Source organism: Rhamphochromis longiceps, linkage group LG7, assembly GCF_057381845.1.
Source record: "Rhamphochromis longiceps isolate RC_006_pf linkage group LG7, R_longiceps_female_GT1.1, whole genome shotgun sequence".
NCBI classification, from domain to species: domain Eukaryota; kingdom Metazoa; phylum Chordata; class Actinopteri; order Cichliformes; family Cichlidae; genus Rhamphochromis; species Rhamphochromis longiceps.
This window is the reverse complement of record NC_140563.1, coordinates 23,778,707-23,800,895: the sequence shown is the minus strand read 5'-3', so window position 1 is coordinate 23,800,895 and position 22,189 is coordinate 23,778,707. Positions and strand designations below refer to the sequence as shown.

General features: G+C 39.4%; 2 protein-coding genes across 2 annotated transcripts in view; both read right to left on the bottom strand.

Moving 5' to 3' along the window:
• Positions 1 to 1,632: 1,632 nt before the first annotated feature.
• alx1 (ALX homeobox 1) lies at positions 1,633 to 6,599 on the bottom strand. The gene is made up of 4 exons (XM_085412953.1): positions 6,251 to 6,599; positions 5,586 to 5,890; positions 5,102 to 5,230; positions 1,633 to 2,766 (listed from the first exon to the last, which is right to left on the bottom strand). The coding sequence occupies exons 1-4, from the start codon at positions 6,438 to 6,440 to the stop codon at positions 2,431 to 2,433; spliced, it is 960 nt and encodes a 319-aa protein (XP_085269079.1). The 5' UTR covers positions 6,441 to 6,599; the 3' UTR covers positions 1,633 to 2,430.
• A 1,254-nt stretch (positions 6,600 to 7,853) lies between these two features.
• lrriq1 (leucine-rich repeats and IQ motif containing 1) overlaps positions 7,854 to 22,189 on the bottom strand; it is a 40,207-nt gene continuing 25,871 nt past the window's right edge. The window contains exons 22-27 of the mRNA XM_085412952.1: positions 22,033 to 22,121; positions 21,075 to 21,176; positions 15,516 to 15,624; positions 15,043 to 15,103; positions 14,365 to 14,485; positions 7,854 to 11,773 (exon numbers count right to left, since the gene is read on the bottom strand). Of these exons, the coding sequence (XP_085269078.1) occupies positions 11,640 to 11,773; positions 14,365 to 14,485; positions 15,043 to 15,103; positions 15,516 to 15,624; positions 21,075 to 21,176; positions 22,033 to 22,121 (616 nt within the window). The 3' untranslated portion in view covers positions 7,854 to 11,639. The remainder of the gene's footprint in view (positions 11,774 to 14,364; positions 14,486 to 15,042; positions 15,104 to 15,515; positions 15,625 to 21,074; positions 21,177 to 22,032; positions 22,122 to 22,189) is intronic.

Sequence of the window (22,189 nt, the reverse complement as noted above, 5' to 3'; positions counted from 1 at the left end):
TAATTGAATCAAGCCCGCTGTTCCTATAGACAGGGTTTCCCTGAAAACACAATTCACCGCTGGCTGGGATTTCAGAGCAAAACAAAGCGATGATGTCAGTAAAAAAAACAGCAGAGAAAGAACATGACATGCTCCTAATTACATGACAGCATGATAGACTACAAGACTTTATTTTTTTTTACATACTGTGGTGTTGGTGAATAAATAGATTAACTGCATTTAATGAGCCGACTTGGACTCCACAGGAAAGGTCTGATTTTGGATAAGGTTCCAGATATATTTTCTTGTTGTAAACAAATCCCATGTAAGTACCACATTTTAAATCCAACAATTAATGTATGCTAGTACTCTTACATAAGAGTCATATATCTAATTCGTATATCCCTTATTCATATCTTGTTCCATTACTATAACCATAGAAACTGTAGTTTATCTTGAACCAAATCCCTTTGTCCTACTGCGTGAATACTAAAGCATTGTGTCACTCCACAGCTGAAAATAGGTCCCTTCTCAAGCGCTGTTAACTTCTCTTTGAGTGACTTTTCTAGTGTCCATCTGTTTGACAAATCGCTAACATTTGTGACCATTTTTTAAAAATTACATGTTCAGTAGAAACTGAGCCACAAACAGGCCAGAGAAGTAAGATAAAAAGTATTCAAAGACAGTGGATACAGTTTGTTACATACAGCTTGTTTGGTATTTTTCATTATCTTTATATCTCTCAGATAATATTTAAAACTTGCTTAAACTGCAGCGGCTAATGCCAAAATGATTCACTTTACAATCAATTTGTAAAGTGAAAGAATGCTGACAATTTGTTGTGCCATTTATCCAGCATTTTTTTTTTACTTTCTACCAACCACAGTAGGTTTTTTTTAAATCTTTGTTAAATGAAATGCTGAACTTATTAATATAATTCAATATTTCACAAAATTTCACAGACAAAATAACCAAGTCATCAAAAAATATTCAACGGAGAAAATAGGTATTTGTTGCAGCTCTTTGGCATAAACGTGATTCCGTGTGAAACAAAGAAATTCCTTGTAAAAGAACATAGTCATATCCTACGGCCAAAAAATGAATGAAGACGTTGATTTTTATCCAAATAGAGGTATTTAGTTAAACAAATCATTTTAAAAATCATGTATTCCAAACAAATACTTGACTTTGATGAACTGAGGTATGCATGACTTTAATTGTCTAATCTATTTTTCCCATAATAAACCAGTTGTGCAACTATGGAACAGCATAATTAAAAACAACTTAATTTCCAAATGTAATTATTTAAAATGTCTAAATCATTTCTTAAGCAATCTCTCAAAGTGGAGTAAAGAGTGAATTTGCTAGAAATAGTCAGCTGCAGATTAATATAGATGTGGGTGTTCTGTGAGATACAGACTAAAGAAACATTTGCAGCACTAATATTAATAATGATGGAAACCATCACCCAGTAAAACTGTTTGACACTCTCATGTTTTTAATATTTCTTAACTTATATTAAAACTCTGCTGCACAAAAGAAGAAATAATAAAAGATCTTGGATGTAAAGGTTCTTCCATGGTTTGTCGACACCTGCCGTACATCTCAGTGTAATCTTTTTTTTAAAAATGCAGCCATACCAGAATCAAGTAAAATCCATTTATTATGATTCCATCAAATAAATTTATAGCACAAACATGATTAAAAAACAACAACACCTGCCTCTTTTGATACAGAACAAAGGCAGAAAACAGAGATTACAGCTTTGCTGCAAAGCACACAGACACGTTAATACGCCAAGTAGGTTTTTCCTCTGCTCTGCTCATCTTCAGTCCTGAGACAGGGAGAAATATGAAAGGTAAAAGAAAGCTATTCACAGTGCTTGGAAATACTGAAGTGGTTTTGGACCCCTCTCTCTGGATCCAAGTGTGCACAAAGTGGTACTAAATCCCACGGTAGCCTTTGGTTTTTGTTATTGTCTCTGTCGAGAGGAAATGGTGATAGGAAAAGAAAAACAACAACGACAAAGCTTATACACATCACAGCTTTCATCTCCACCGATCACAAAGGTTCATTAAATGTCTCTTCTCACCAGAGTGACAATATTTGCTGGGACCATTACCTTGATATGAATGTATTGGTTCCGTTTGATGACAACTTTCAATTAGTTCAAACAGGCTTCAGCCAGAAACACAGCTGATTGTCATACACTTTCATTCCTAGTTCAATTTTATGGTCCGAGCTTGAGTGTATTATTTTTTGAATAAGCACAGAACCATAAGTAGTAGGAGAGTGAACTCGAGTCCACCGAGCAAAGAAAGGCTTGTTAGAGCTTCACTGTGAGTGACATAGAGCTTTTTTTTCAGAACAGTTCACTTTTTTGTGTAAAAAGTGATAATTGAAAAAGATAATAAATTCCCACACAGTATCCGGGCTTTCTGGGAACCCTGATCACATGGCCCACGAGATGTTGGCTGTGTGCTCCTTGGCCTTCATGCGCAGCACGGCGATGCTGGATGACCGCCTCTCAAACTCAGGTTTGGTGTCAAAAGCTGGGTTACTTGCCGGCGTGAGAAGCGAGTCTGCGCTGAAGAAGTTATTGAGAGACACGTGGCCAAATTGGTTCTGCTGATTTGGGAAGCCCATGTAGCCATGGTCAGCAGCAGTGGCGGCCGAACGAGGGGAGTGGGAGTAAGAAGTGACACAAGGAGGGGAACCTCGGGGCAGCATGCAAGAGGAGACCACAGAGCTGCCAGGAGCTGGGCTCGGCCACAGATTGTTGGTGATCTGTTGGGTGAAGAGGCTGTTAGATACTACAGGGAATGGCTTCAATTCATCCCAGCATACAGTACAAATTAGTTTATATGGATTAATAACTGGGCTTGTAAAGACACTGTACGCTGACCTGTTATCTGTAACTTACCATTTGAAAAAATTTAAGAGAATTGTAAATACAGGGTTACAGACATGATCTTGTAAAGTAAACTATGATGTATCCTGGGTACAATTATTGCCTTTCGAACTGTCTATATGGAACATAAAATACAGAGAATACAGTGTATGTAGTTAACAAGCATCTAGTTTACAGAAGTATTTTTCACTAAAAGATGTTGTTGTTGTTGTTTTTAAAATGTCCTCTGTTATTTATATATATGTTATCTCATGCAACTGGAAAGTTGCAAGTGATTTTAAACTTTTACTGTAGCACTAAAGTTTTCTAACAATTACCTAAAAAAAGAGAGGAGAATAGCAATGAATATTACATAGTTTTGACACTGACAGCGCTATAATACAAAGTTTGAGTGATGCCCAACTGAGCCCAGGTAAGAATAAAAATTCACAGTGAGTGCTTGGGCATCCCACATGTTGTATGCTTGAAAGGTCAACTTCAGAAAATATCCGGACCTGATTATCCAAAGCGTGTAAAAACTACTTACAGGAATCTTAAATGGTTGCATATTAATAATACAATAAATGTAAATGTGGACAAAAATATTTTTATACAAAGCGTGAAAACTTAAAATTATTGTTTAAAGGGTTGTGTTTGTAATGCATCTTTCCATGAAATTTTAAGTGAACATTTTTCAGTGAACTGCTGATATGATTACGTTTGATGGTGATGTGTATGATTATCAGTCGTAGTGACTCCGGAGTAGTTTAAAATGTCCTAAATTCACTCTAAAAGGTCATGTGGCCAAAATTTAGTCAGGGAGTAGTAGGATAACACAAGAGATACACTCATGTGATAAGCTACAGCAAACACTACATGACCGATTTTTAATAAACTTCACCTTACAGAAGGATGACTGTCTAACTTATAAGCTCAGAGTCTACTGACTGCTTGATCACATCCAAACAATTTGATCCTGACACAGTGCGAAATTTCCAATAAACTGAGAGGACATGCCAATGTAACTAAGGAGCATGCAAATTTCCTCGGTCAAAAAACAGTGACTGAAATATGTCTGCCTCTTCAAAAGACTCTGCAAATTGCACATCAACAGTAACCAAACTGGTAGAGCTCATTTTGCTGAAGCATGGCTTTCTGAAAATCAAATGACAAAATGCCAAATACGTTTTGACTGACTAAGGTTGTTTTGGGAGTCAGATGAACATCCTTAAGTTAAACTAGCATAAGAATCGACTGGTGCCCTTTTGACCACATGCATCATTGTTAAGCATGACTTCAACTTTTGCACAGAAATCAACGACAACCGAAAACCTCGCTGACAGAAAAAAAAAAAGAAAGTTCTCTAAAAGCCACAGCAATGCAACTCATGTCCAGTGTGTTTCAGCAGACCGAAACAGCCAGTGCCAACAGGGTTACAAGTAGGTTTGTCCGTTTATTGATAGTAATGGGGATCAGCTGTATGAACAGGCATGGCTCATATCCAGGAGAATCTATCAGAAACATATGTGAGGAAAAAATGTGAGACAGTCCAACAGAATTCTAACCTGGTGTTCGGCCAGGGTGTAGCAGAGCTGTGACTCTGCCTTTTACTACATTTTATTATTTTTGCCTCTTGGAATCAAACACGTCAGCTGTTTTGTTTTTGTTTTTCTCAAACTCAGAGTGTAAATGCGAATCTCTCTACAGAGCTGCTGTGTGCATATTTACATCTCTGAAAACCTAAAAGTCTCCACAACACTTGAAGGCCAGATGTCCGTTTTTAATGTAACACCTAACAAAAGGAGAAAAAGACACAAAAAACACTGACATTCTGCATCTCTTCTCTTCTCACCTCCTCTCATCTTGTAACTGACCTTTGTCCAAACAGCAAGACAAATGCTCAGCCAACATGCAATCTGATATAAGCTCATTCATTCAGACATGACGCCTCACAGCGACTCTAATCAGTGTTCAGGCTCCTATCTGAAGATGGGTTTCATAATTAGTGATTTATCGAGCAATCGTGGCCGAAGCACTAATTTAAGTTTGAAGTGACCTACATAACTGAGATGCTTAGAAAGGAGTGAGAGTAAAGAGTTCATATTCTTTATAAAGCACAGTACTGCCTCCAGCCCATGCAGCTGACAAAGAAACTCATTTTCTTTTGACGCTGAGAATAAAGTCCATGAATGCTTAAAATGAATAAAATAAAATAAAATTCTCAATACTTGCCTGTGTGTAGCTGTCTGTCCTCGGTAGCACGGATAAATCGTAGGCGGCGGCAAAGTGACTTTTGGCTTGCTGGATTTGCCCGTAGCGCTCTCTTTTCCTCCACTTTGCCCTTCTGTTTTGAAACCACACCTTTTAAGTAAAAGAAAAAAGACAGAAATATAAAATATGTTTACATTTATTAATATTATTTTTCCCAAAGGCTCAGAAAGACAGAAAAGTAGCCAATCTATTTAAAAAAAAAACAAAAAAAAAAAAAACGGGACAACAGAAAATAACAAAGTTGCAACATTCAAACAAAAAATTAAAAGAAACATGAAAATGTATTTCAACTATCAAAACCTTTATGCTTATATATTCACGTATACATAGGCTGTATGGGTTTGGATATTAACGCCCGCTGCCGTACTAGGCTACGCCTTTCAGCGCTTAAAGGCTCCTGTTCTCATTATGTTTAAGCAAAAACGAGTCGGTCCGTAAACTCTACCTGCACTCTAGCCTCTGTTAATTCTGTCCTCATTGCCAGCTGTTCCCTCACATAAACATCTGGATAGTGTGTCTTCTGAAACACTTTCTCCAACTCCTCGAGCTGCGCGCTGGTGAAGGTCGTCCGGTGTCTCCTCTTCTTGCTGCTGGACACGTTACTGTCGCACTTGTCTCCCATGTCATCCAAATCGGTTTTCTCCGAGCCGGTGGTCACCGGAGACGCCCGCAGAGTGCAACAACCGTCCATGGGCCTCCCGAGGTCAGAGTGCAAGGTGTCTTCATCTGTTTTTGGCACACTGTAACTGGCTACAATACAAATAAGTGATAAGTTAACAACAACAGTCTCAATTTGCTAGTCACTGCACCAAAATATGTAACCTACTAGCCTGTATTGGAGATTAAATTAAATTATTTTACATATCAGATAATGTTAAAAAAAAAAAATAGATTCGATTTAAAAAATTAAAATAAAAATCCAAAAGAAATTGTAATTAATAAGTAGGAGAATAAAACTAAACGTCATTGAAAAGATCGACTTCGGGGAATGTAAGCTTCCCCCCCCCCCCCCCTCTCTCTCTCTCTCTCTCTCTCTCTCTCGCTTAACTCGTTTAACTCGCGCACACATTTGCGGGATAACTTTGACTTTGCAAAAATGAGCGTACTCACGGGTTTGATCCCCGCAGGGAGAGGAGCGGTGCTCGCCGCTCTGCAGCCCGAAGGCCTGCACACATTTTGGGGGAGACTTGGTGAAGTACTGCGCGCTGTCCAGGCTCTCCATGACTTGATCCATGTAGTAATCGCTGGCCTTCATCGCTTGGCTTTTCAAGGCAAACTTATCCTCCATGTATTCCATCATCTTCACCGAAAACCGCTCGCTTTAATCAAATGTCACTAAAAAAAAAAAGAAAAAAGAGAAACTAATCGCTTCGCGCACCGACGAGTAGAGACGACTTGTAAAGCAATAATTCGCCGATGAAGATAATTTGCTCTGTCTTGAAGGCACAACGTCTTTATAGCCCCAAAGAGAACGAGATCCTTAAAGAGCACCCCCTCTCTGAATATGAAAAAGTGCCCTCCTCCCACTCCTCCTACGCCCTGAATCCAAACCAAACAGCAGTTTAAAGTGATTGGAGACCCACAACGAATTCGAGGAAACAATCAAAAGTGACTTTAATTTACAGCATGTTTAGACGTCCAAAATGAGGCAATAATTTTTCTACAGCTAAACCTTTCAGCTGAAAATGGGATTTAATTCGTGTCTTTGGAAATGTTGTAAGAACTCTGCTCGTGATTTATTTATTTGGAGGGATATTTTAACCTGTAGGCAGCAGAAGGAAGTCAACAGTCAGATGTTCTCAAAATGAGGAGATTTCATTGGCGAGAACATATAAATAAGTTTGTTATATTTTGCAGTAAGTCATTTAAGTTCGGAGGATTGATTTATTACCATTTTAAAGAAAAGATCATTTCTGAAACTTCAAACTAGTAAAAACGATATAAAGCAGATTTGACATTTGCGAATCTGTCATGTGACGAAGTAAAATAATCAATCATATTTAATTATTAAAACAGGAAGGTGGAAAATGCGTTCGTCCTTGTCGGGTAAATTGTTGTTATTATTATTATTATTATTATTATTTAATCTGCTTATTTCAAATCCTTCTGAAAACCCAATGCAAGATTTCTCTTCTTTTTTTCATTTATTTGCACCCAAAAACAGATCTTTATTAACACCGTGGCACATTCCAGACTTTCTCTTTTACGTGATCAAAATATGGATTTTAAGAAGTGGTTTTATTATTATTATTATTCTAACACGATAATAATGTAAATGTCATATCTGGTGGCTTTAGAGTAAGTTTTATTTTTATAGCTAAACTTTAAATTACATTTCGAGCTGCGCGGAGGATCTTGTGCACTTCATTGCTTTGTAATAAGAATCTAATATTACGGCTGCAAACCTGCATGAAGCTGCTGCTTGATGCTTGCAAAACTAACTGAAAACTTTTTAAAAGCATAAGACGAGAAATTCTTTTCAGTTGGACTAAAAGCCTAAAACTATGCTCTCTAATTAGAGTAGGATGCCACTGTTGTCTGCTGGGTGAAAAGAGGATTTTATGAACTTTAGCAATAAACTTAAAAAGTTCCATTACTGGAATATTGATCATTCCTGTTTTTCTTAATTGAAACATCCGGGAAAGTTTAGTTTCATTAAGCCCTCACACACACACACACACACACACACACACACACACACACACACACACACACACACAGGACCCAGCTGCGAGTTTTTCACCAAAAAAAAAGAACAGGAAGAGTTGTTCTTCTGTATTTTCTTATTGTAAGAATTATATTACCGCTAACCAAAGCCCATCTTCCACCTCCACATCTCCACCCTGAGCTACACCACCTGCGATGCACACCATGCATAGCTTTGGTTCGCTCGAGGGTCAGTGGCAGTTACCTGGGGCTGCATGGTGCCACAGGAGAAAAAATAAAAATAAATAGGTGTGCTCCTAAGTAGCAGGGGGTGTCTTAGCCTTCCTACGATGACCTTACACACTGGCTCATGCTGTGGAGAAAATGTTAAAAGTTCACTGTGGTTTGGTGGGCTTTCTGCTGGAAATTCCAGCCACAATAGCTCCTGCATGGTTCTGCAAAAGTGGAGAAGCTGGTCATGAGTTGATCAGTCAGGCTAATTCTATAAGTACTGCTGCCAATGTCATGTGAGCAACCTTGAAAGACCTACAACTTGACTTTAAAAAAAGACAATTCTAAAATATATGATTGAATTGAACTAATTCTCAACCTTTTGAGCCTTAATGTGACTGAACATGATCAAACACACAAAAAAGCTGAAACTGAACAGGCCAAAATCTGCCACTTCAGAAGGCATAAACATGACATCATGATGCCCAAAGCTACCCTTGGGTATAATTCAATTTAACGAAATGTCTTCAAACTTTGGCTGCATGAAACACACACAGAAAAAGACCAAAGTTTATTTTCCCCAAAAGCACAAACTGTGAGCTTATTGATGCCACTCGAGTCTGCAGAACATTTGGCTGAATTTCAGAAAGTGAAAGCAGTGCATCAGCGTCACGAAAGTTTGTTTTCATTTTGTTTGCCATTTGCTTTTCCATAGTCAGGCATTCCTGAGCACTAACAAGCTTCAAGTCTCAGTGATTTCACTAAGTCTTCTGAGTTCATGTTAACATGTTGCACAGGCCCCCTATACGACTGAAACCACTGCAAACCGTCCAGTTAAGTAATCGAATGCTATGGTACAGTACAAGGGTAAAGGAAATGTTAAATACATTGTTTATAATAGTGTATGCTTTTTTATATATCAGGGAAATTATAAATGGGAAATTCGTTCTTCTTCGTCTTGTCATTGTGAAGGTTTTTTTTTTGTAGACTATAAATTTCGCATATGATTAATCAATTAATACATTAATAAATTAATATATTTTTCCTAATACTTGAAACATATCTAAAAGGTTTAGGCTTAACAAAAAAATAATCAGTGAACAGCAAAACAGTCTCTATGACCTCTGTGTCATGGGAGATGCTAAAAGACATCAAGTACTTATAAAAGCACAAAACACCACATAAACCATTATTATTGTAGTAAACTGCTGAAACCAGCAGCAAAGGAAAAGGCAGTTTAGGCATTATCAAACCAAATTTAACAAACAAAATCATATCACATCAATTATTATTACAATACAAAAATTGTGTTTCTTATTTACTTCTTCATAAAACACATCTTATATTTCGAGTCATCATAAAAAAACAGACATAAAAAGTGTGTCTAAACGTTCATTTAATGATACATTTGATAATGAAAACATTTCCATTTTCCTTTTTAGAGGGCAGCTTGCACAATATGTTCTTACTCTGACAGAGTTACTAATAAAGTAGAAATAAATAGAATCCAACTCCTCTGTCATTTTTATCAATAAGGGTTTTACATTCTAAAGCATTTTTAAGTAGCGCAATATATCTCTGCAAAATTAAGGTCCCTTTTAAAGAATGTACATACAATTCAAACTCTTTAAGATTTAATATTGACTAAAAAAAATGTAATCACTTCAGAATATATATTATTTTCTTGCAACACACAAATTTGATGTCAAGGTCACGCCACACCCTTATCCTGCATTACCTCACCACAGCTTTCTTTATTTGCATTAGTTGGACCACCAAAAACCTCCTACACATTTAAAGGCCTGTGTGTTTCTCATGTTTTAACTATTTTAACATCACAGTGAATTATTCTGCAAGTACACCAGTGTTCTTGAGAAATCTTTCCAGATAGCCACTGCTTTCTTTAAATTGAAACCACTGGCCAAAGTTAACATTTCACGTGTCTGTTAATTCATTTTCAAATATTCAGAAATGCATAGGAACCTAAAAGCTGCCAGGAATTGGTTATAACTCCACAGCGTACTTCAAAAATGTTCAGCAAAAATGTGCAAAATTTGCAAATTGTAGTGAAAACATGGAAATGTGGTTTTATGGACTTCAATGCATTTAAAGAGAGCACTTGGAGAGATCTGGATGCAGAGTCCCATTGACATGGCAGACGAGGCTGAGAGGGACATTCTTGGTCTTATCTAAATGTGCAGTGGAGCTCTCATTTTACAAGGCAATGGGTTTTGGATCTCTTAGGTTACATATAATTTACCCATAATCCAAACGTAAACAAATGAAATGAAAAGTGGTAGATTACAGCTTAACAACATCCCTTCAGAATAGGAAGCTGCAGAAAACAGCTCTAATGGCAAATCTGAACTTGTGTCAAGTAATACTAGTGACAAGACATAGGCACAGATAGGCCACGCACACCTGTCTGTAAAGCAAAGCATCAGATTTGACTTATGCAGTACTGGTATGATCACAGTCTACAAAAAAGCAACTAGAAGAATCAGTCTCCCCGCTGCAGGAGAACAGTGCTCTCCAGTTTCACAACAGCCCCCAAGTGGGCAGGACCACCACATCTCTGGCATGCGCCACTCTCCAAGACAAAAATCCCCATCAGATCGTGTACAGTCAAAACACAGCCTCAAGCCATGCTTAAGTGAAAGACAGAAGGAAAATAAACAGGCCGACATGCATTTCCTTCCAGGGAGCCACTCTGCAACTCTGACTATTTGTTTTGACATTCATTAACTTATCATTTTCAGCAAGGAACCTTCAAGCCTGATGTTCACTGCCTTCAGTAGGGCTTGTGTTTGTGGACGGACGCCTTGGCTCTCCAAATTCAAATACACAGAAAAGGCCATTACGATCCACAGCAGAAGATAAAGAAAACAGTGTTGCAAATCTAACACCAACGTTTATGCTGAGAACATAAATGCAGTCATTTCACGTGCACTTAGCAAGTGTTAGCAAGTGTTAAACGCAAATACAGGGCAGTCAAACTAAAATTCTGCACTTTCATAAAGTCTGCTCTGAGAAAGCAACAGAAAATTGGAAAAGGGTAAGACTGATCTCATAGCTACAATCTGTATTTAAAATCTGCATGGAGGCAAAATGACAGCATCCTAAGAAACAGGCATTAAAAGTCCTGGTTCTTATTTCCTGCCATCATTTGCATATGAAGCATGTCATCATTTGTGACTTTGTTCCATGTGTTTTGGTGCTAGTTGGATGCAGTGAGGTTTGGGCAATGATACTTGAGAACACAGCATTTGATACTTGAATGAACATAATAGAACCGCCTGCAGATATTTGGGCTGGTCTGAGTCCTGTTGGCCTTAATTAATTTACAGAAAAGGGAGTCTTGAGTTTTCATCTGCTTTTCCATCTTAGTGCAGGCAATAAAACAGCATTAAAAATCAAGCTGACCGGCAAAGGAAAATCACATCGAATTTTAATAGCTAAAAATTTTCTAAAGTATCCACGTGAGCTCTTCCAACGCATATTTTAATAATCTTTTGACGCGAAATGCATCGAAGTACATATAAGAAAGCTGCAACTGCATCTATTAGAGGCTGCAGAGCAAGGGCAGGAAAAGTGGTGACCTCTGGAAGGAGGCTTTGTGTTTTTACTTGCGCACTCTGTCCCTTTTCTTGCCTCCTCCCCAGCCACCGCTCAGCTGAACCGGGTTGTCACGGAAGGAGATACGCTCCTTTTTTGACGGGGCAGACGTGACTCGCGCGGGAGATGGGACTTCTTTTCCTGGAGACAAAATGGAAGAAGACGGCATCAGTATTTAACATTCAAAACAAGCAGAGTGAATTTACTTTGCTGACTCATACTATATGTGTTTTTAAACAACAGTTGACACCGAGAACTCATTTTGTACTTCTGTGTCTGCTCACATATTTTATAGAATTTATTAACATGGGTTATTATTAATTTCATAACATAGTTTTCTAGAGGGAAGGCTATCTTTGCAACACACAACGTCATGTTAGTTTGCCAGGGTCACATTATAGAAATTGTTAAGTACTTAAAAATGCATGGCATAAAAGTAAATATAAAAGCTTTAACTAATGATGCAGTGTTAAGTAGGTTAAAATATGAGGATTTGTAATATGTACTTAATATACATGTTTTGAAAATTGAGCGTCAATTTTGTGTGACTCAAAATACTCGAGATGGTGCTGCATTAAATCTCACACTAAAGACTTAAGTGTGAGCAGGCGGGTTGTTCGGTGCCTCTCGGGAGCAGTGTGTGTGCTGTATCACAGGCCGTTCCACTTTCACCTGGGGATCAGTACAAAGCTTTTCAAACATACAGAACAAAGGCAGCGCTTCTACAGGGTATGATGCATTCCACGTGTAGAGCGCAAACCCACAGTCAGCACGGCTGCCTCACACAGGGAGTCCAACAGCATGAAGCGCTCTTTAGGTGGGAGGGCTGGGATGCATCGCACGTTCTATGCTAGCCCCAAATATCCGCACAGCTGGCAAACTGTATAGAATAACCATCCGCTCACAAGTCACACATAATCACACATCTCTAAGTTTTGATTTTGTTCAAGTCTGTTGGGCTAACACTGCGATTTTCCTTTCCTCGTGGTCTCTCTTAATACACAGTGTTTTGGTGTTTATTTCCAGGTCAGCTTTGGTGGCTCAGTATATTAAGGAACTTTGTGCAGTAATGCGTTTGAAATCAGAAGCATTACTGCACTAAAAGTTCAGTGTAATAAACACTGAACTTTTGCTGCATGTTTTCCTAATAGCACTGCTAGTTGTGCATTCTGTTATTAACAGTACAGAGTTTTATTTTTGTTTAAACTGCTCATTTTAACAAACCACTGTGACCAAACAAATTGTTTTCAGTCATCTTACTCCTATTAGGGTTGCAAGAGGAGCTTAACTTAAGTAGTTTCCTCTGCACACGTAATGAAAATATTGTGTGAGCCGAGAAATGCATTTTATGGTACTGTCCCGGCAAGAGGTGAGTATCGCATTGCAACAGGTTATAGACTATTTATGTAGTCTTTACTGCTATACCAAACTAAGTGAACCCTCTAACTTTAAACCCCCACCTTGATGATGTATGCCCCTTTACAGGCGAAGGCGATTGTTAGTCACACTTTTTTGCAGGATCACGTAGGCTCAGTATGAAGATTTACATCAAAGAAGCTGCGTTCCCTGATTTTACTCCCTAAGGAATTTCCAAGCCATGACTTTTTGATGACCACTGGGACCATTAGATACCCTTTCCAAGTTTATAAAATATCTAATTGGCTTTTCAAGAAATATTCTTTCCTTACACATACATCCATATTTCAATTTGTCCTTCACAATTTTGATAATGGATGTTTTGATCAGTGCGGACAAAGAGGCTTTCTTTCTCCCGGCCACACTCCCCGTAGAGTCTGCCTGCCTAACAGGGAAATGCTCGTTCCTGCTGCTGCACCTCGTGGATATCATTTTGAAATCATCATCGGAATCCAATTTGGCTTCGTTAACATGGACAGGGCTCTCCTTCACTCAGATTCCTGGGCTTGTTTAATGTGGTCATCTGCTTGTCAGCCTGTCAGTAGCATCTTTGTCACTCAAACTCCTGAGCCCCACTACTCCTGACAGAAGGGCCAGTCATTCTTCACTGAAAGGACTGATTTTTTTTCTCTCCCTCGCTGCCTGTTTCCTGTCAGAGGAAAATTTCACGACACTCTGTCCCCAGCCCGACCTTGTGGCTCCCCTCCCCTCCCGCAGCAGACGACCAGCGGACTCGGTCTAGGCTGAATAAGCAGCGGTCTTTATCCCTGGCTCTGCGCACTCAGATCTGTGTGGCCCAGTAGTCATAGGTGCAACTATGCAAACCTAAAGAGATCACATGTAATAAACACACAGTTATGTGCACCCCTGCCAAAAGATTTTGAAGAGTTTGAATTTGAGCCTGTGCTTTTCTCTCTGTGACTGCTAACAGGAGAATATAGAGATATATGTGACAGTGAGCTCATATGTTTATTGGTCCTTTTCTTAATTGTTATTTTTAAGTCAGAACTTGGTTTCAAGTTAAGGGCAACTTTCTAGAATTGTAATAATTAACACATTTGCATAAAAATACATTTTGCATACATAATGAGTTTTAAATATATATACATCTCTAAATTTGCTATAAATTATATGTGTTAAAAATTATATGTGTTAAAAAAAAAAAAACTAAGGGAAACACTTCTGTAAGGAGAGTTGGGTTTTTTACTTCACATACATACAGATATTTTTTACACTCTGCTGAAAGACCAGTTCATTATTCCCAGTATCACTGTGATGTTGTGGAGAAAAGCAGTTTACAAGTTTACAAGACTCACTTGCATGACTGGAGGAGGTTCTACGGGTATAACTGTTCACTTTGCAACCCTGGCCAACCAAATTGCTGTTCGTCCACAGTCCACTGGTGTGATTTAGACAATCTGCATATGCTGGGTTAGCCTGCATGCACCACACACAGAAACAGACACACACACACACACACACAAATGAGGCCCAAAATGAAACATCTCACGCAAGTAGTCGAACATTCTGAAAATCAACAACCCAGCAGCTCTGCAGTCAGAGGATATATCTAAGAAACTGGAGGAAAGGGGCGGCCCCTCTTGCCAGTAAACATAAGTCACACTGCTCCATAATGGCACGAGGAGACCTGTGGTTTGTGACTTCAAAGACTTCACAACCATCAGCATCGTTCTCAGGTCTAAACAAACTGCTCCAATGTGACACTGGGATTTCAACAAGTGAAATTAAGAAATCGCGCCCACTTGATCCAATTGAAAGTGTCACTACAGAGCTAAACCTCAGACTCCCCCCGCCCCTTCCTCCTTTAAATCAAAGTTGATGAGACAGACTCCAAGGAAGAGGACCTACGGTGTGGGATGTGACTCTGACTGGTAAATGTAAATACTACATAGCTTTACATGCATGCAACTGCGCCACAAAAAAGATTCAAATCAAGGGGGGGAAACAGCATGGCTGGGGGGACCGATACTCACTACGAGCTGCACTCTGCCTCCGTTCAGAATGGATGAGTTTATGTCCGGTAAGAAATGATCACTGAGGACAAAACACAAAATGCTTAGATGATTAGTGTTCTGCATGCTTCACACCAATTCAGTGATTAACTCTCTATTGCAGGCTCCATTTCCAAGCAAAAAACTCATATTAAATTTTAAAAAAAGAAACAAATTATATGGATTATGTCTGTTTTTTTTAAATAGGGCAGGGATAGCACAGGCCTACACACTGACTTGTTTCTGTCATCTCCCTGATTCAGCAGAATCAGAATACTTTATTGATCCCTGGGGGAAATTATTTAATAAGTTAATCAATTAAGTTAATATGTCATTCTCAGTGCACTGGAATATTTTATTTTAGAATGATACAGCGCAGGTCTTAAGGTGAATCGATACAGATAGATGCATAAACACCACCTTCATCACCTTATGATCTACATTAAATAGCTCACCTGTCTGAATGCCCATGAGTGGCCTGGGTATGGAGCCACTGCTGAGTTTGATCTTGTTTAACTTGCTCTGTCCTCTCTGCCTGCTGATGGCCCGTCTTAGCCCCACCAGCTGCACTCAACAGAAGAAATGAAATAAAGGGTCACAGGCTGTTCTTTTTTCAGTTTGTTGGTTAGGTAACATTTTTGACAACAGTGGCAATAAAGAAATAACTGCCTCATCACCGTGTGCTGTGGAGAAGATAGCATGAGTCTAAATGAAAGGACAAGGCTTGTGTTAACAGATGCTTACAAATGTTCAAGCTGAACAAATAAACAACTGCAGGGCCTGTTCTGTGGCAAAGTTTGACACGTTTTACTGCCATTACAGCGTGCCAGCTTTCCCTCAACGGGACAGATTAGTGGTCAAAGTCATGTTAGGGCAGAAGGTGGTGTAATAATTCATGTAGCACTGCTGAAAGTTGCAACAGGAAAGGCCTCATTTTGTTCCAACAATGGCAGTGACTTGTTTTTTTTTTTTTGTAAAATTGAATCCAAGCAATGTTTCAAAAGTTTGTGAAAGTGAAAAATCCAAGAGGCCGGTGATTTACGGGTTATGCTGAAATCCCATAATAAGGTCGTAATTCAAAATAAACATTTAGGTTGTACTGACAGTAATGCTGCCTTAGATGGGTGTAAACTGATAATTTATTTTGACAGGCCAGTGCTGGAACTAATGACGCATTTATTTAAGCCATTCACTTGCTTTTGCTGAGCTGTAAAAAGAAGAAAAGAGCTTTACAGTTTTTATGGGTTAATTGAGAAGCCACACTAAAAACGTCAAGTGATAGATGCCTCCCCTGGGCCAGCAAAGGGCAGGATATGGCTACTTGCACTTCCCGAAGTTGAGAGAGAAAGAGGGAGAGATGGTGCATGAGAAGTCCAGATATCAGTTTTCAAACACCAGCCTGCTCGCGTAGAGTAAATACAGTGATTACAAAGGGTAGGTAAACACATGCACAGAAATCTGTACACACTGATGCAAGATAAGAACCACGAAAAAAAATCATTTAGTTTGATGTACTTGAGCAGCATGGAGAGATTTCTTCTCTCCATTTCCCCCTCAGAACCCCCTACTAGAGCTTCCTCCTGACCTCCTTCAACCTCCTCAATCCCCCTTGAGTACTCCTCCAGGACATCATGAGGGGGGCCTGTAAAAGTCATGCCTGTTAAGGGGGGCTTTTAACCACATTAGGGGATCTCGTCAATATCAGAGCGCCGGGGAGGAGGAGTAGCATTCAGGTTTTGGCCTGCAGCAAAGCAGAGATGAAGGAGAGATGATGTTGTCACTAAGTAGTCTCCTCTCCTCGAACCTCACTAAAGGAACAAAAAACACTGAGTCCTGCAAAGAGTCAGTACCAGTACCAATAACAAGTAGAAAAAAAAACAAAAAACTCCTAAACAAATGATAGTGACCTTAAAGGACAGTTGTGTCAAGAGTAAAACTGTGCACGTGCACAAATATAGCAAGTTTAACAACCAAGTCACTTTATAACAGACATATTTTAAAGTCAGAGGATTCTTGATTTGTCCTTCAGGCATAAACCATAGATAAAAGATGCCCATAGTTTGTGGATGACTTGGCAATCTTGGTTTTTTGAAGCCAACTAAAGACACTGTAGTGATTTATCAATCAAGCTGGAGGCCCACACTGAAGAATACGTTGCATTATATTCCTTTTATAAAAATGGACATCAAGTTGTACTCAGTCAGACTCAAACTAGCATTTGAGACCATATACTCATTAAGAAACCCTTCACTGAGGTCATGAATCAAGTAAGTAGTAGATTTTTTAGAAATCTTTTATTGATTTTTTATAAATTCTGGAGCAGCCAGAAGAGTCCCTCTCCTTTTGGCAATGAGAAAAAAAAATGCATGTTTAAAGCCGTTTTAGGTCGAAAACCTGAATCTTCATCTTTTCTACACATGCTGTGTCACAAAACAAATCTAAATGTAAAAGTGTGAGATGGAATAACAGTGCACATCTGTGGATTAGAACATCTATCCACCAGAGATGTAAAGCTTTTCTAACCCCTAAAACTTGGTTTCATGCATTAGGCGACTTGACTCTAAATGATTCTACAAACATGTCACTGAAGTTAATCTGAATCACAATAAGGTCTGTAAAATGAAGTTGTCTCTTGCAAACATATTGGCTGGTTTTGGTCTGCTAAAACATGAAAATAAAGACCACAGTAGGATGGAGCAATTCATACACGCTAATCATCTTTTGATCTAAAAGCATTCTAAGATCCATTTGTTAACTTTGTAAAAACACTGGAACACTGACAGGAAAATGTTTGTGACGATACTTGAAGAGAACCAGTTCAAATTGCATATTATCCAAACACATTAGAAATTAAAAATGTAAATGTTTAGTTCCCACATTTTCAGGCACTGCTCCTGAAAGGACTTCTAACTTGACAGATTAATGTGTTTCTCGATTACTGGAGACTTGTAAGGGACCTTCTGTAAGTAACATGAATTTAAATTAATAAGACGGCTAAAGTGCATACGTTTTCTGTTTTGTGCAGATGGCTAATGTTGGAAAATGTAGGAAAAAAATGAAAAAGAAATATAGAAAAGTATTTTATAATCCTTTTTTTTTAGGCATTTGCTAAGTGAAATGTGTGACATTTTAGCAACTCGGTGGTTTTAGTTAGATGTCTGACTCTGTGAATGACTGATGGCCCAATGCACATTGGCTCAGCTCGTTTCTGAAGTGTGCCAATGCGCCTCAGTCATGTAGTATGAGGAGAGAGGCTCCACTGCACGAGATAAATAGAAGCTTAGAGATTACGGGGCTGAAATTGGATGCATATGAATGGTGGGGAACAGCCTAAGCTATTTTGACTGATCAATGATAAACAAAATGATTGTGTTTCAGTTTGACTTTGTTGATGACATCAAGTGTGAAATCAAGTTAAATGCTCAGGAGGTAGGGGAACCAGGCTGAAACAAAAATATATATCATTGTGTCCCTGAGACACGAGGACGGATGTTTGGTGGGGTTGGATCTCAGTTTGGATGGAAGAGGATGATTAGAACTCTGTGTGTATATGTATGGATATGTATGTGTGTGTGTGTGTGTGTGTGTGTGTGTGTGTGTGTGTGTGTGTGTGTGTGTGTGTGTGTGTGTGTGTGTGTGTGTGTGTGTGTGTGTGTGTGTATCTGTGTGTGCATCTGGAGGGGTTGAGTGGTAATTAAGAGTAGAAATTAGGAGAATTCCTTAGAGGCACACCACACTGTCAACATCTGCAGCACCCCAGACACATGCAAAAGATGCAAATAATAAGGAAAAGGTATATTTATATTCTCTTTTAAACTTTTAGAAGAAAATTTGTTGTGGCTCTGCACTATTCTCTCCCTCTCTGTCTCCGTGTCTGGGTATGTAAACTGATACCCATTTCAAGTGGGTTACTCATGTCCAGCACATCCACACAAAGAGCCCGGATAAAATAAACACGCAGCGTCAGATATCTTGGAAAGAATCTGTCATGGGTTTGAGGCTAATCACCTCCAGAAGGAGCTTGACTCGAGGCCTGAAACGTTAGCCCCTGTCGGGGAGCGCTGGCTGGGCCAGTCTGGGGCTGGGCTGGCCAGGCCCCGGGCACTGGTGATGAATCCGGAGGAGGGGGTGTCTTACACAGGTCAGGACCAGGGGGGCGAGGATGTAGTCAAACCTGGACCCTTTTACAGAGACCCAGCTTCACAGCACCACAAGTTAATAACTGACACAGCACCTCACTCGCCAGCCTTATAGCAATGCTGTAAAAAGACAGTAGGAATCGTTTCCCCTAGACTGAAGCTGGATAGAGTTACACATTTCTGTCAGATCAGAAAACTGACTGAGGATACAGAATATAAACCGGAAAGAAAGAGAATGCCCTAACCAGAGATCCTTCCATTACTTTATCAGTTGTATTAGCTCAAAAGCATCAGTCCCGTTTGATAAACTGTCAATAAGAGGGTGGGGAGGAGCGATGAAGCTATGGGAAAAAACAGAGCTGGAAATATTGTTGTAATTTAATATGTTATCGGGATACAGCTATTCCTCGATTGCCAGTTAGCTGACAGTTTATCCACAGCAGTATTATGCTCACACATAATTCCAGTGTCAGCAATCACAATGTTGGAAAGTTGACATAATACACCTGCAATTCAAATAAACAATAGATAACATAATGATGCTGTCACGCAGCTGAGATAGCTCCAGCTCCCCCCATGACCCTGAGCTGGATAAGAGGAAGAAAATGGATGGATGATGCTGTCATAGTCAAGCTCCATTTTTCATGCATTTTATAAATTGTCAATGGAAAATAATTATTGGAAAAGAATGTTGTGCCACCTACTCCAAAAGGGAACATTTGTTAGTCCGTCACTGTCCTGATGAAAATGCCTTGTAATGCTGGCAAAACAGTGTCTGCTGACAGAAGAACTTCAGAATTAATGAAAATAAGAGAACTCATTCACATATAAATCGCCACATTTTTACGCTAAAAAGATCATGGTTGTTCTATTTTTTAAGACTGCAACATAAAATGACAGGCAAATCTGCTCTTCGTCTTCACAGCTAATTCTTTAGTATGTTAGTCTTATAACTGATCGCTTCACTTTCTGCTGGCAAATGCTGCTGTTCCAGCATCCCTCTGACTGCTGGATGACCGTGAGACTATTACTCCATGGATGTGAGGCCTTGACCCTGGTACGTGGTGGTGGGGTCCAAAAGAAAGACGGAGACAGTCCCTCATGATAAAAACAGACTCCCCCCCCCCCCCAACTCTCCCTTATGCTCTCCCTCCAGCGCTTCCCTTCCTTTTAAGTCTGTCTGTGTGTGTCACAATGCCAAATCCTCTCTGCACCTCAGGGCAGGGCACCAGGCCACAGCAGAATATGGATGAAGGTGGAGGGAGGCTTTTGACTTTTCTCAACCAATCACACTATCCCACATATAATCAATCCATAGCCTTTTTTTGACACTGTATTTCCATAACACTGAAAACTCTTTGGAAAAAAGTTGTGCCATACAGTCCTGTGAAAAGTACACCCTGACCGTCATGACAGTACAATTAGAAAAAGGTTGGAAAAATATGGCTTTGAGGGGTTGCCAAAAGAAAGCTTCTTCTCTTTTAAAAGAATGTGGACATTTGAGCCATCCAGAAGACATCTTTCACCTTTAGACTGATGAGACCAAAGCGGAGATGTTGGGTCATAAAGCGCAGTGGCCCAACAGGCAAAAACCAAACACAACATATCAGCACAAAAACCTCTCACCAACTGTTAAGCACGGCGGTGGACGGGTGGTGATTTGGGCTTGTTTTGTAGTTGCAGGACCTTTGAAAATTGCAATCACTGAGTTGATCATGAGTGTCTCTATATATCACAGTATTTTAGAGACAAATGTGAGGCCATCTACCCCTTCTGCTTTGCAATAGTCCAGTCTAAGACCAGAATTTCTTAAAAATAATCCAAGCATTTGAAATACTACTGGGTTAGAAAATATGCATAGATCTCTTTTCTTACCTTTTGCATAATTTCTGTTGTATCGTGCTGTTGTGTTTTGTGCCTCCGCTGGACTAAGCTGGTAATTACAATTTCTGAACAAGTCAAGTCGGACGGAGGGATCTAACACAGCAAGAAAGAGAAGGTCAAAGCAGGACACACCAGGCTTTAAACCAGAAGCAGAAAACCAGGATCAAACAGTCAGAAAATATTAGTGCATATGTAATACAGCGCTGTGGTTCAGCTGAGGCAGATGCCATTAGGAGTTAAAGCCGACAAAGACCTGTGTGTCGATGGAGCAAGATGACAAGAGCACCACTAATGCAATCATGCATTTGAAAGTCTGATCAAAGACCAACCTCCCATTACATGACCATGACATGATACCCATGGCAGAACTACTGTTTCTTGGAACAGAGCAGAGGTGAGGTCACCTTTCACTGCAGTTACACTAAACCACTACAATGAAATGGAATGAAAGTCGCCACAAGACGACTTGTCATGAGCTTTCTTGGCAATAGTTATTTCCTTTGCAGGCTCGTAAATAAGTCCAATGAGAGGTGACAGCCCTGGCTTCTGCTGTCTGTTATGGCTCATTAACATACATGCGGCGGAAAGGTTCACTGCTACTAAAGCACGGCTGAAGAATGAGAATGAAGAGAGATCTTTCTCCTTTTTAGACAACAGATTTATGTCTTAACAGGAGTTATCTCCATTTTGTGAACTATATAAAGACAGAAACATCAGCTGAGGTGTAGAAGGATTAATGAATGAAGGAAGCATTGCATATGAGGTGACTGAAGAAGGAAACCACAACAGTGTTTAATCTCCAATCACAGCATTCAAATTCTATGGGGAATTTTCTAAAAACATACAAAAATAGTTTTTTTAAACCTGAACTACTGCATAAAAAGCACACATGCAAACACAAAGGGTCCAAATCTCAAATTTCCACCTATCCCACTTTAAACACACTAACCCCTTTGCTTCTTTTGCAGTTGTCTCTTTGACTTCATCTTCCGAGCTCTCCTCAGCAGCAGAAGTGCTGTGTGGCTGTCAGTAAAGCCCCTGCAGATGGCAAGGAAAGAAAAGACAAATAGAAAGTGCCGTTCTGCCATTTACTAACAACACACAGT